This window comes from Dipteris shenzhenensis, chromosome 25, assembly GCF_047967505.1.
Source record: "Dipteris shenzhenensis isolate YYH24624 ecotype China chromosome 25, Dip_SZ_1.0, whole genome shotgun sequence".
NCBI lineage: Eukaryota > Viridiplantae > Streptophyta > Polypodiopsida > Gleicheniales > Dipteridaceae > Dipteris > Dipteris shenzhenensis.
The window spans coordinates 49488948-49502899 of NC_141620.1; the positions used below are offsets into that span (position 1 = coordinate 49488948).

The 13952-nt window shown below is 46.4% G+C and overlaps 1 protein-coding gene across 1 annotated transcript; it reads left to right on the top strand.

The window, feature by feature from the left end:
• Positions 1–684: 684 nt before the first annotated feature.
• Positions 685–2105, top strand: LOC147886005 (uncharacterized). Its single transcript, XM_087396811.1, has 2 exons — positions 685–1090; positions 1281–2105. Exons 1-2 carry the CDS (start codon positions 714–716, stop codon positions 1561–1563), a joined length of 660 nt encoding a protein of 219 aa, XP_087252937.1. The 5' UTR covers positions 685–713; the 3' UTR covers positions 1564–2105.
• Positions 2106–13952: the final 11847 nt, after the last annotated feature.

A 13952-nucleotide genomic window follows, 5' to 3' on the forward strand; every position in this document is an offset into this window, starting at 1 on the left:
CGCAAAACTTGCTACAAAAGACAAAAGCAATGTAGATTTGGTTTCCCAAGACCACCAATGAGCACAACAAAGATTGTAATTCCATTGGAAATTCATTCTAATGATAAAACTCTAAAGCAAAACATGAAGAAAATCAGATCACTGTTACTAGAAGATTCAACATTGTCAGTAGACTATATCTCCTTCTTAGCAGCTACAAAAATATCCGAACACGAGTACATTAAAAAGACATCCATTTACTAAGAGAACAATAGATCCAAAAACAAAATTGTGAATGCTTGCTAACAATATTCTCAACTACAAATAGTGAAGAATTTGCTATAATCAATGTATACAATTCCCCTTCAACATCAACCACAACCCTCAATTCTTGCCTTCATGCACTACTTGTCGAGATACACAAATCCACAAAAATAACAATTATTGGTGACTTCAACATCAACTACCTCAAATCAAACAATAGTATAAAAGGAACATGACACAATTAATTCAAGAACCTACTACAATTCACGGTTCTACTGTAGACCATGTTTGGACAAATAAACCACAAGATCACTATATATATGGCACAAACTTTATTTATTGGACAGACCATTCACTAATTTAACCTATCCAGGCCTATTGAATTTAATTCATTTTGTTCTCTTTTCTGAAATGCGAGAAAATGCTGATGCTGCTGCTCTTTAACCGAGAATTCATTGCGTGCCTTTTACATGAGTCACAATGCAGTCTCAAGATCCATACAATCGGCTGGAGTAGCAGTAACAGTAGCAGTAGCGATGGAAGCAGCGGCAGCCCTCGCCAACAACAGGATGAGCAATGCCGGCAAGCAGCAGATGCAGATAGAAGACGCCACCAAGAAAGCAGTCGCGATTGCTGCTGTAGCTGCAGGAGGAGGAGGAGGATTGATAGGCGGAGGAGCAGGAGTAACGAGCACCGCTGCGTCCTTGGTATTTCTGAAAACGGCAGCCGCCCCAAAGGACAAGGGTTTTCCGCCCTTGGATGCGCAGATTGCCCGCCAAGATGCTCTGCGGGTTTGTAATCCCGACATCGACCGTCCTTTTGCCTCGCTCGAGGATGCTTGCGAAAGGTGAAGCCCACTGCTGATGGGTGTCCATCATCATGTTCTTTTGTTCTAAGACCTCCATCAACCAACCGCTTTTAGCCAGCATCAAGGGAATAGCACGGTGCACCGCAAATCTGATGTCTTGTACTCCTCGCAGCGGATCGAATTGCATTTATCTTTTGAAGTGTTTCTCTAATACTTCAATTTTGGGCAGGCTTTTGCCCTTCCATGTTGTTGCGGATTATGATGCGGACGATGTCAGCGACATGTTTCTGGACAGCACCGGCAGAGTACTTAGTCGGTCGCAATTGTGGAACGAAAGCTTGACCTTTAAAATCAACGAGTTCAAGTCTACCTTCGAAAAGCAGCTGGAGACGTTTAATTTGATGTCGAAGAAAATGGCCAACGGAGACATGCAGGCGGAAGAGAGGTTGATGATTGAGCAGTTCCTGGTGCAAGATGAAAAGCAGAAATTGATCGATTTAAAGGTGGAATAAGGCAAGGGAGAGAGCATCGTGCAGAGCAGCTCGTTTTCACGATACAACCCAGTTGCAGGATCACAATGAGGTAGCACGAATGCAGGCTCATGCGGAGGCAGTATGCCAAGAGGTCCACGCTGGGACAGCCACACTAGCCGGAGCAGTACGTATGCAGGTTGTTGAACCCTATCACTTCATGGGCTCCCAATTCAAGAGAACGCAGGCATAGAAATTGGCTCTCAAGAACAAGACCGTCGGGAACCCTGAGGATGCCAGCGAGACGATCTCTTCGATGAGGACCAGGTTGGGGTGGATAGAGGCTTTCACGACATGTTCAAAGCTAGTGGAAAGAGGCGGGAACACTTGATTTGAATTCTTAGAATGTGTTTGAGCCTTTTCGCTTGTGCTGATGTTAGTTTTTTGTCTTCTTGCTTTTGAGGTAGAATTGACCACTCGGGTGCCTCTATTTTATACGTTTTTCATGGTTTGCTGTGCTTTTTTGGTATTCTTTTTTTAATTAGATTATAATGTACTTTTAGGCACTCGTTGGTAACCCTTTACGCTGGAAAAATCCCATTTGATTATTGGTGAAACCAAGTTGATATTCTGAACAATCAAGACCGGTTGCCTGCTTCGTCATTGTAAATCAGACCTGTTACCTTTGAAAATTGTGAGCAGTACCATGAAAATCTACACTGAGATTTACGAACTTTGAAAAGGCAGTGGATTTAAGAGTTTTTAACTAATGCCATATAACACTCATGGTTTCACAGAGGAGAGTGCAGACGTAAGCCAGTGCTTTTAGAGACAAATGAAAGCTAGCAGTCACAACTGTAACCCGGCAAAGCCAGTAGGTGTCTGATTGTTATTTCTTAACATTTTAAGTGGGTCTCTTTCATTTTTCCTGGCATTGGGAAGAGAGACACTTGAGATGTGAGATGGTAGCCAATCACACGATATGCGTATGGTATTCAATGATATGATGGTATTTCTTATTATGACTGCTACCTGGGAATCTGGGATCAATGTCCCTTGTATCATATAGCATGACTTATCTATGACGTGTGTTGCTGATGGTCCGTTAGTTTTGCCTGAAAGTACTCTAGGACTGCACAGCTATCTGTCACAGAGTGCATCAGACATGTTGTGTGGTTCACTGTGTGGCACCAGGCAGTAAGGGCAGGCTGAGCTGCTGCTCATTGTATGCCTACTTCTTAGTATTGTTGCTGGCAATTCTCAGGTAAGTTATTGGAGCTGTTTTAGTACTGCTGGTGCTGAGCACACATTTTGGCTGCAAGTTGTGGCTTCTGTAGCACGTTTGGCTGCTCTCTGCACATTGCCAATTCGCTGCCATGCAAGTCCAATCAGGCAGACGCAGGAGTGTCTTATCAATTCAGATTTTATGTGATGTTGACTGACAGAAGGCTAGAGCATGGCATGTTACAATGTTGGGTGAGGTACTTTACTGAAGCACTGATCTGGGCACGTGGAATGTATAGTTTCCGAGCATGAGTGGAGGTAGGGGTCGTGACATTTTTGTACTCTCTTCTGTAAATGTTATGGGTGCCTTTCAGAGGGCAATTACAGATTTGGCACTTCAAGGATTTTGGAGGGTATACCTTAGGTTTGTTTTAATTCATGGACAGACCTGTGGGGGTGTTTTCTTCTCTACACAAGATGGGCATGGTTTCAGCAAGATGTGCTTGGACTTTGATCCTTCCATCAGGTCTTTCATGAGGGGGAGCTACTCTAGAAATGGAGGATTTTTGTGAAACAGAAGCGGGCTGACTGTAGGTTTAGTTCAGTCCAATGGATAATGTTAGACCAAATAATCTCCAACACTAGAGCAGAAATGACCAAATTAGGCAGAAATTACTCCATTAGCAAGAAGGGTAGGCTAGAGCATCTCTAATCGTCAGTCTAGAGTTACAATAAAGAAGTAAACAGAGAAGACCTCTCAGAATTGGGGCATATGTAAGTCATGGGGTGGCTTACCACAGAAACTTGTGATGGGCTGCACTTAATGTTAGAAATCGTCCAACAGAGGGTACGCACAGCGGAAGACTGATAGAATAGCCCAGGAGCTCACAGAGTCCGTGGTGTGGGTGGAATCACAAACTTCTTAACTTCATGTGGTTCTCATAGATGTATTGTGCAGACTAGCAAATATACAGTGAACCATACCAGATACAGAATCCACCAAAAGAATATATTTCCGTTGCACAACTCCTGATGAGAGTAAGAAACAGTATCCAAAGGTCGATCTCCGGGTATCAATATTGCTTGCCCAATCACTATCGCAGAAACCTCCCAACTCAATGCCTCTCGTATAAGTGATGCCGTAGGTATAGGTACCCTTGAAGAACCTTAGCACCCTCATACTTGCGTCCCGAGTGTGGCGGAGAACTGACAGAGCAATCCAACTGTGTATGAAATATCCGGTCTGGTATTGGTGCGGTAAAGCAAACTTTCCACCATGCATCGATACAGTGATGAATCAACCGGTTGAGATGGATCACGTACACTTAGCTTCAGACTAGTTTCCATGGGAGTCACTGCTACTTTGCAAATTTCCGTCTGAAAGCGTTTGAGCAGTTCCTTACAATATTTCTCCTGTGAAATAAAGACATTGCTCTTTCCTTGCTTCACCTCAATACCAAGAAAGTAGTGAAGTATGCCTAAGTTAGTCATCTCGAACTCCTCCATGAGAAGTCTCTTGACTTGAGCAATCTTCTTCGCATGATCCTTGTAATGATGAGGTTATCCACATATAGAATCAATACCAACCGCAAATCCCCCTTTGTGTTGAGATAAAGATTTGCCTCTGATGAACTTTGTTGAAGCCCGATGTTTTGAAAGAAAACATCTATCCGCTGGTACCAAGCTCTGGGGGCCTATTTCGGCCCGTATAAGGCCTTCTTGAGTTTGCAGACTTTTGATGGGGATCTTGGAATCTGAAATCCTGGTGGCTGTGCCACATATACCATCCATTTCTGCATGCATGCCTTCCGACCATTTTGGAATATCCTTCGCTTCCTGGAAGGAACGGGGCTCCTTAAGTTGAGCCACCATAGCATAAGTCATGAAGGGAGTCTTCATTATGTGTTGAGACCGTCGCACTTCGGAATTGCTCTCGGGAATGTTCGTGACTTGTGAGTTCGCTAAAGTCTTCAAATACCACTGCGGTAGCTTCTTCTCTAATGTGCCTTTGTTGGAGTCGCCTTAGGAGCCGGTTCTAGAACAACATGCTCCTCCTTGGGTTCTTCAGTTCTCTCCACCTCTTGGATGGTGACCTTGGGTGGGGGTAATGATGGAAGTTCAGGAACCTCTTCTACAGGCTATGGCTCTGACTCCTCAAAGATCACGTCCTAGCTCATAAGGATCTTCTTCTTTTCCGGGTCAAAGAGGCGATAGGCCTTGGATTCTTCACTGTATCCCACAAAGATACATCTTCGGCTATGAGAATCAAGCTTCGTCCGCTCATCTTTATGCACATGAACAAATGCATTAGAACCGAAAATCCGAAAGTGAGATCTCGTGGGCTTCTTACCATACATAGTAAGCTTCATATGGAGTCTTGTCATCAATAGCCTTGGTCTTGGTTCTGTTGAGAATGTGAACGGTAGTGTTCACGGCTTCACCCTAGTAAGCTTTCGAGAGATTCCTCCCTCGTAACATGGTCAAAATTGTCTCTGTGACAATCTTGTGCTTCCTCTCAGCAACTCCGTTCTGCTGAGATGTGCGTGCTATAGTGAGTTGTCTCTTGATCCCGTGCCTCTTGCAAAATCCATTGAACTCGGTAGAATTAAACTCTCCCCCTCTGTCGGTGCGGAAGGCTTTGATTACCTCCCCGCTCTACTTCTCTACTTGGGCCTTCCAGTCTTTGAATTCTTATAAGCCTGAGACTTCTTGGCCAGGCAGAATATCCACGTCATGTGATTGAAATCATCCACAAATAAAAGAGAATATTGCGAACCTGTGAACGAATTCATCGACATTGAGCTGCAGATGTCGGAATGAACCAACTTGAGTGGCTTCTTGGCCCGTGATGAGGCTTCCTATAGGAACTTGTCCCTATGTTGCTTGCTCTCTAAGCAAGCCCTGCAAACACGATCATTGCCTGCAATTGGTGGAAGTACATCCACCATCTTTGACTTCTGCATCTCGACGAGAGTGCCATAATTGACGTGACCGAACTGCTCATGCCACAATTTGGATCGGGCATGGTCCCCGTGCACCAACAGAGTGTTGAGCTGATGTAGCCATGAGCTCCTACTTGGACTTGGACAAATCCTTTCGCTTAAGGTCCGCCTTCACTGAGAGCGCTGGTTGTGACGTTTGCCGATTCGGTCTTTGGCTCCTCCTTGGAGTTGGACTCCTTTCGCTTAAGGTTCGCCTTCTTCTTGTAGCACTCTTTAGCAAAATGACCAAGCTTCTCACAGTAGAAGCACTTCATGTGCCTCTTTTTCTTTGCATCATCGGTCTTCTTGTTGTTCTTGGAGTCTTTGAACTTACCCTTGCCGGGCTTGTCCCTTGCCACGAGAGCGTTCTTGTCCGATTGAGTAAATAGCTTTTCCCGAGCCTCTTCCTGCAATAGTAAAGGGCCAAGCTCCTCGGAGGTGAGAGGCTTGGTCCTCTGTCTTGCAATGACCGTAGTCACGAAACGCTTGAAACTGTGAGGTAGCTTGTGTAACGTTAGCAATGATGTTAGCAATGCTAGATGCCTAGAGTCTATTTTCTGACCAACGGCTACGAGTTGGTCCCTTATGACCTTGACTTTTGTCAGATGGTCATGAACATTGTCCCCCTCATTCATATCCAGATTGTAGAGTTGATGTTAAAGAAGCAAGCTACGAGATGTGTTGTCTATTTCATACAGGTCCTTCAAAATAGCCCATGCCTCTATAGACGTCTCGGCCATTTGGATGTGCGGAAGAACAGCGTCCATCGTGGTCGCTATGATTAATGCTAGGGAGTGGGCATCTCTGTCTTCCCAATTTTCAAGCTCTTCTCCATCTACTGGAATGAGAATCTTCCCCTTGCTGTCCAGCATATCTTCTTGCTTTGCCTCCACCCGCGTTGTTAGTTTCCACAACTAGCCAGCCACTAAATGACTTCGGATTTTTACCTTCCAGATTGGGTAGTTCGACCCATCTAGTTTCCGTGACTCTCCAAAGTTCGGGATGGTGAGTGAGAGAAATCTGGAGGAGGAAGGAAATGAAGGGGTTGAAGAGGGAACGGTTGAATCCTTGTCCTCCATCTTTGCTGTAATAACGAACATCAAACTGAAAAATGATTTTGCAGTAGAGAGCTTGACCACGCAACAAACCTGAGTGTTGATTGGAGTCACCTTCGTGCTGAGGAACTTTGTTTTAGAGTTGGAAACCCTGCTCTTATACCATTTTGGAAATAGAGGATAGAATCACACACACCTCACACTCTCGATTGCAGCTCAAACAACACTCAAAGAGAAGGGGAGAGAAAGATAGCAAAACTATATTATATTCTTCCACAACAGTGGGTTGATAAAAGCTCAAGAGGTGAGCATACCAAACAACAAAGAGATGCTATACCAATATCTGAAGCTACTCCTCTCCCTGCATGCTTGCATGTGCAAGGTTGGTCTGTGCAAATGATGAGGAATGAGGGGGGGAGTGGGGGCTTTTTATAGGCCCATTGCTAGGCTTTGAAAACCGACCAGCAGGGGGTCGGCCTGTGCTGCAGTACCCACTTGTTCGGCTCCATCTTCAACCAGGCTGGTCGGCCACTCGGAGGCTGATTTGGTCGGCTTGGGCCAGGCCTATATAAAGGCCCATGTGCCTAGCACATGGGCTGCTGATGTAGTCCACAGGCCCCGCCATTTGCTACTCTAGGAGGCGCTTTTGTTGATGTGCCATGTCTACCCACAGTGTGGGTTCTAGGCCAGGTAGGTCCTCTTTCTTTCCCCTAGCCCCCTATAGTCTCCTGCCCCCTTGTCCCCTCAAATCGGGGCTCATAGGTGGGGTAGTGACATTCTAACACTAACAGCCAGGTACCCTTGTTCTTTGTGCTCTCTTCTTTGGGCATATGCCCTAGGTCTCCCTCCCCCATGCTCTCCTCATTGGGGGGCTCGCAGATGGGGAGGTGACCTTTCCAACACCCCCTCTCACTGACAGATCTCGGCCCAATGCCAACACGTCGATGATGTTGCCCAAGCAGCTCTCATGAGGAAACCCTTTGGAACAATTCAGTGATGATTCCGGCACCTAGCTTTTCAACTAGTGGCTCCTGCTCCTCCAAGTCGGGTCGTGCATAAGCAAACCATTGTGGTACACATGTCTCCACCAGATGGCACCACCACCTTCAGTCACATTCTCGCCTTCGAACTTGTGCAATCCAGATGCCACCATCTTTCAGTTGGCCCTCTCATAATGAGTGAACAACTTGGAGTCTTCCAGGCACCATGCTCTTAGGGTTTGTTTCAACCCATCCTTCCTCTAGCAAGGTCCGCATCAAGAGAACCATATGAAGACATGACATTCCAAGAATATCTCCCAATAACCTGGACAATGAACTCTCACTGAGCTCTCAAGCAAGTACTTTGCTGGCTTCATTATATGCATAATCACCTTCTAGCAATTTGCATCTGAGATTTGAAGCACCCACACTTCCCCTTCTGCCTTTGAAAAAAGCCTGTTCCTTCCAATCTCGCATTACCTAAGACATATGAAGAGCAAATTCTCTCCACACCATGCTATAAAGGCTTAAACTAATGACATCAAATACATCCCAGAACGCCAAACTGCATACGCGCTTGCTCTGAAAGCAAACCATGCACCTGTGTAATCCTGTACTACCCCCTTCTGAATTACAGCAACTGTCCAAACCTGAAACCTTAGGGCACTCCATGGAATCCACCCTTGTGTCAATATCAATAGCCACACACCTAGAAGAGTCCAAGCTCTCCATGCTATCCTTCACTTTCACAAAGGTCTCTGACTCCCCGTCGGCCCACATCTCAATATCAGATGTCTCATGCTCTAGATCTCACTGTGACTTCTAAGTTGGCATATTTGACCTCAGTAACACATCGCCAAGAACAGCTCTTTGATTACCAAATAAGCTTTGGGTTTTGTATCAGCATCTGAATCTGAGTCAAACTCCTTGTTCTTCTGATCCACCTTCTTCTTTATGCAATCCTTCGCAAAATGGCTTGGCTCGTCACAATAGAAGCATTTCTTCTTGTGCTTCCTCTTCTTGGAGCTGTCCTCTTTATCTCAAGAATCATCCTTCTTGGGCTTTCCACCGTTAGGCTCACCCTATCCTTTGTTGGCTTTCTCCTTTTGAGTAATGCCTTGTCATTGTTGTCTGTGGCAAAGCTTCTCCCTAGCTTCTTTAGTTACGGACCCAACTCCCCAAAAGTCAGAGGTTTGGCCCTCTGTCTTGCTGCCATAGTTGTAACGAAGCTCTTGAAGCTCCATGGTAGCCTCCTAAGTACCATAAAGGCCAATTGGCTTGAGTCTACGTTTTGCCAACCAATGCTAGTTGATCAATCACCACCTTGACTTTCGTCAATAGATTATGTACCGAATCTCTCTCATCCATATGCATATTGTAGAGTTGATGCTGAAGAATCGAGATCCGCTCCCGTTGTTAGTTTCCATAGTTTCGAGCCACTAAATGACTTTGGATCTTCACCTTCCAGATAGGATAATTAGTCCCATCCAGTTTTCGGACTCTCCAAAGTTAGGGATGGGAAAGAAGAAACTTGGAGGAGGAGGAAGGGAGAGAAGGGGCTGAAGAGGCTTCTGCTTCTGAAGTTGACATCTCTGCTGCTATCAAACTCAACTGTCTGTAGGCAAGAACTATTAAGCAACTAAGCAATTCCCACTTTACGGGGCAATCAAATGGCTTACAGGCCAGCCAAAAGGCCAGCTCTCTCAGCCAAACAAATGGCCTGCAAGTCCAGCTGGTCTGGCCGACCAGATCTGGCCGACCAGTTGGCTGACCAGCTGGTAGGCCCACCGACCAACTGGCAGGCCCAACCGACCAGCTGGCCGACCAGCTGGCAGGCCCACCGACCAGCTGGCCGACCAGCTAGGTCTGGCCTATAAGAGGCCTTTGCCCTCACTCTTCTGTTTGACTCTTCCTGGACAGGACAGGACCTGCAGCTGATCCTCATCTCCTCCATCTTTTGCTGCAGGCCCGCCTGCTCCATCTACCTCTCCTCTGCTGTCTCCCTCTCCTGCCTCTCCTTCATGCCTCCTGGTTGCTTCATCCTCTACTCCAAGATCTGCTCCCAACTTCTGCTCCTCTGCTCAGATCTGCTCCCCTACTTCAGCTCAGCTCCTTCTGCTCCAGATCTGTCCCATCCTACTCCAGATCTGTCCCCTTCTGCTCCTCTTCTCCAGATCAGATCCTTCTACTCCAGATCTGTCCCATCCTACTCCAGATCTGTCCCCTTCTGCTCCTCTGCTACATAACAGCTCCTTCTGCCCTAGATCAGTTCCTTTTCTTCATCCTATTGCTATTCTAGATAGCCTGAAGGTTCCTTCCTCAGAGCATGCTGGTTTCAGCCATCTCCAAGGGCAGCTCCAGCTCCCATCATCCTCGTCATCATTGAGCTACACGGAGGACTGCGTGACGCTCCCTCTGCGGCTATCTGTTCTACTGTCTCTCTACAGATTCACCTCAGCCACAGTCCTTTAGACACGATGGCTTGAGGTTCTTGTATTCAGTTTTTCATATTACCGACAGGCACTATGTTTTCTGAGTTCCGTTCTTCAATTGTATCTGAGTATTGTCTATTTTCTGATCGCTCCACTGCAAACCCTATGGTTTCTCTATCGTTTCTCTATATGGTATCAGAGCCATGGTGATGAGAGCCATGGAGATCAGAGCCATGGTGATCTAAAGACCCCAGATCTCAGGTGATCTAAAGATTCTGCTTCTTCATGGAGGCCATAGGTACAGGGAGCATCACTCCTATGAACATATCAGTTTCCTCTTCATTCCGCTGCGCACTAAGGGAGAGACCTCCATCTTCTACTCCCATCCCTCCCTCCCTTTCAGAACTCCATCTTCTACTGCCATCCCTCCCTTCCTTTCTTACCTCCATCTTCTACTACTATCCCTCCCTCCTTTTCTAGGTTTCTGGCTTGACATTCCCCATTCCTTCGAAAGAGGGGGTCATGACACTTCACCTCTACCTCCATCGGCATCGACTTCCAGGATCTACAAGTTCTCCCTAGGAGGGACCCTTTCTGTTCACATGTGTCTAGATGACTGTTGTTTCGAATATTCTACCTGCATGGAGGCGGGAATAGACTCCTCTCTCCCGAGGTCCAAGATCGGACACACACTGGCTCACTGTTCAGCTCCGATCTCTTTGGATTATCAGTACTGCTACGACAAATTTGTTCCTTCCCTTTGCACTTTCCTCCACTTTTTCGGCGGTGAGAGGGGGTGGCTTATTCTCTCAAGCTTCACAGTGTTCTTATTTCTATCTGGTATCATACGTGTAACTACGACACTTGAGGAAGTGAACAATTCCCTTGCAAGGGCACTCCTCTTGTGATCTTCTATTGTGTATTTCACAGGAATAGCCAGCACCACCATCGACATCCCTACACGAAGCTCCAAGCACACAATATTTGCCCCTCAAAATTGGCAATTGAGAGGGGGTATTAAGCAACTAAGCAATTCCCACTTTACGGGGCAATCAAATGGCTTACAGGCCAGCCAAAAGGCCAGCTCTCTCAGCCAAACAAATGGCCTGCAAGTCCAGCTGGTCTGGCCGACCAGATCTGGCCGACCAGTTGGCCGACCAGCTGGCAGGCCCACCAACCAACTGGCAGGCCCAACCGACCAGCTGGCCGACCAGCTGGCAGGCCCACCGACCAGCTAGGTCTGGCCTATAAGAGGCCTTTGCCCTCACTCTTCTGTTTGACTCTTCCTGGACAGGACAGGACCTGCAGCTGATCCTCATCTCCTCCATCTTTTGCTGCAGGCCCGCCTGCTCCATCTACCTCTCCTCTGCTGTCTCCCTCTCCTGCCTCTCCTTCATGGCTCCTGGTTGCTTCATCCTCTACTCCAAGATCTGCTCCCAACTTCTGCTCCTCTGCTCAGATCTGCTCCCCTACTTCAGCTCAGCTCCTTCTGCTCCAGATCTGTCCCATCCTACTCCAGATCTGTCCCCTTCTGCTCCTCTTCTCCAGATCAGATCCTTCTACTCCAGATCTGTCCCCTTCTGCTCCTCTGCTACATAACAGCTCCTTCTGCCCTAGATCAGTTCCTTTTCTTCATCCTATTGCTATTCCAGATAGCCTGAAGGTTCCTTCCTCAGAGCATGCTGGTTTCAGCCATCTCCAAGGGCAGCTCCAGCTCCCATCATCCTCGTCATCATTGAGCTACACGGAGGACTGCGTGACGCTCCCTCTGCGGCTATCTGTTCTACTGTCTCTCTACAGATTCACCTCAGCCACAGTCCTTCAGACACGATGGCTTGAGGTTCTTGTATTCAGTTTTTCATATTACCGACAGGCACTATGTTTTCTGAGTTCCGTTCTTCAGTTGTATCTGAGTATTGTCTATTTTCTGATCGCTCCACTGCAAACCCTATGGTTTCTCTATCGTTTCTCTATAAGAACTCTGTACAAACCTGACTGAACGTGAGTCACCCTCCTTCTCACAAGGGCACAGTCCTTCAATTGTGCAAGTAGATTCCCTAGAGCCTCTAAAACAGAGTCGTCCTCCTTCAGCATTTAAATGTCCAGAAAAAGGAAAAGGTACTATCGCTCTCAAGTCAAATGGAGTTGTAAAACACTTGTCCGATGTTCTTTATGTGCCAGATATCAAGAGGAACTTGTCCATTTCTGCCATCATGGATCGGGACCTCAAAGTTCAATTCGATAAGAATGGCACATAGTTTTTGGATCCTCAAGGGAAGGCCATTGGTAAAGGTACATGATGCAACAACATCTACGAACTCTTAGCTTTCAGTGCTCGAGCCGATGTGAGTAACACTTGTAAAGAATAAGGGAGAGAGATAGGAGACTCAAGTTCACCTTTCTTCACAACACACAAGAGAGAGAGGACACAAGGTTGGAGGGTGAAGCCTTTCTTCACTTTTGCACACAACAACAATACAATAGAAGAGGGAAATACCCTATATGTCAAAACCTAGAATACGTGGTTCATATGTGAACCCAAACCAAAAACATACGTGGTAGTCTAACTACACCACGAGTACAACTAACATAGGCGGTGACATAAATGATAGTCATCCAGGAGATATGTCGGGGATAGAGCTTGATATCTCAACACTCCCCCTCAAGCTCAAATCCATCTCACGTACACCAAGCAAGCTCCTAAATCTGCGAAGCTTCTCAGTACCCAATGCCTTCGTAAAAATATCAGCCACCTGCTCCTCAGTGCTGACATAGACAAGATCAATCTCACCAGCTAGAACCTTCTCTCTCACAAAGTGATAATGCACCTCAATGTGCTTCGTTCTAGCATGATAAACTGGGTTATTAGCAAGCATGATGCTGCTAATGTTGTCACAATGAATGACAACTGCTGCATGAACTGACTGTCCCATATCTGCAAGTAGCTTCCGTAACCAAGCTACCTCACATGCAGCCATTGCTGCACCCCTGTACTCTGCCTCTGTGCTCAACAAGGCAACTGTTGGCTGCTTCTTGCTGCTCCAACTGATGGCACCACTCCCAAGGGAAAACATAAAACCACTAGTAGATCTCCTGTCTGAGACACTACCAGCCCAATCAGCATCTGTGTATCCATGTACCTGTAATGCACACCCAGCTTCATAAAACAGTCCATAATGCAATGTGGACTTCACATACCGCAGTATGCGCCTAGCCGCATCCAAATGTGGCTTCCTTGGTGCCTGCATAAACTGACTCACCAGCCCCACAGCATAGCTCAAATCTGGTCTGGTTATAGTCATGTAAATCAAGCTACCTACTATGCGCCTGTACATAGTAATATCTTCAAGAAGCTCACCTGTCTCTGCATTGAGCTTCACATTCTGCTCCAATGGAACAGAAATAGGCTTACAGCCTGTCATCCCATATTTGGACAGCATGTCCAAACCGTATTGCCTTTGCAACAGCCATATCCCACTCGGGGATCTAATAACCTCAATGCCCAAGAAGTAACGCAGCTCTCCCAAATCCTTCATCTCAAATTTCTGCTTCAACAGCAGCTTCACTTCATTAATGTCTGCATCACTATCACCTGTAATAATCAAGTCATCAACATAGATGACTATAAGCACAATCCCTCTGTTTGTCCTTTTCACATAAAGTGAAAAATCTGAATTGGAAATCTGAAATCCAATAGTGACAAGATATTGTCCTATCTTGTCTGACCATGCCCTCGGCGCCTGTTTTAAGCCATACAAG

What these genes read in the sequence shown, in the direction of transcription:
- LOC147886005 (XM_087396811.1), top strand. Translation starts at nt 714, where the DNA reads ATGAGTCACAATGCAGTCTCAAGATCCATACAATCGGCTGGAGTAGCA. An exon ending in CTCGAGGATGCTTGCGAAAG is followed by an intron (nt 1,091 to 1,280) that starts GTGAAGCCCACT and finishes AATTTTGGGCAG; the next exon opens with GCTTTTGCCCTTCCATGTTG.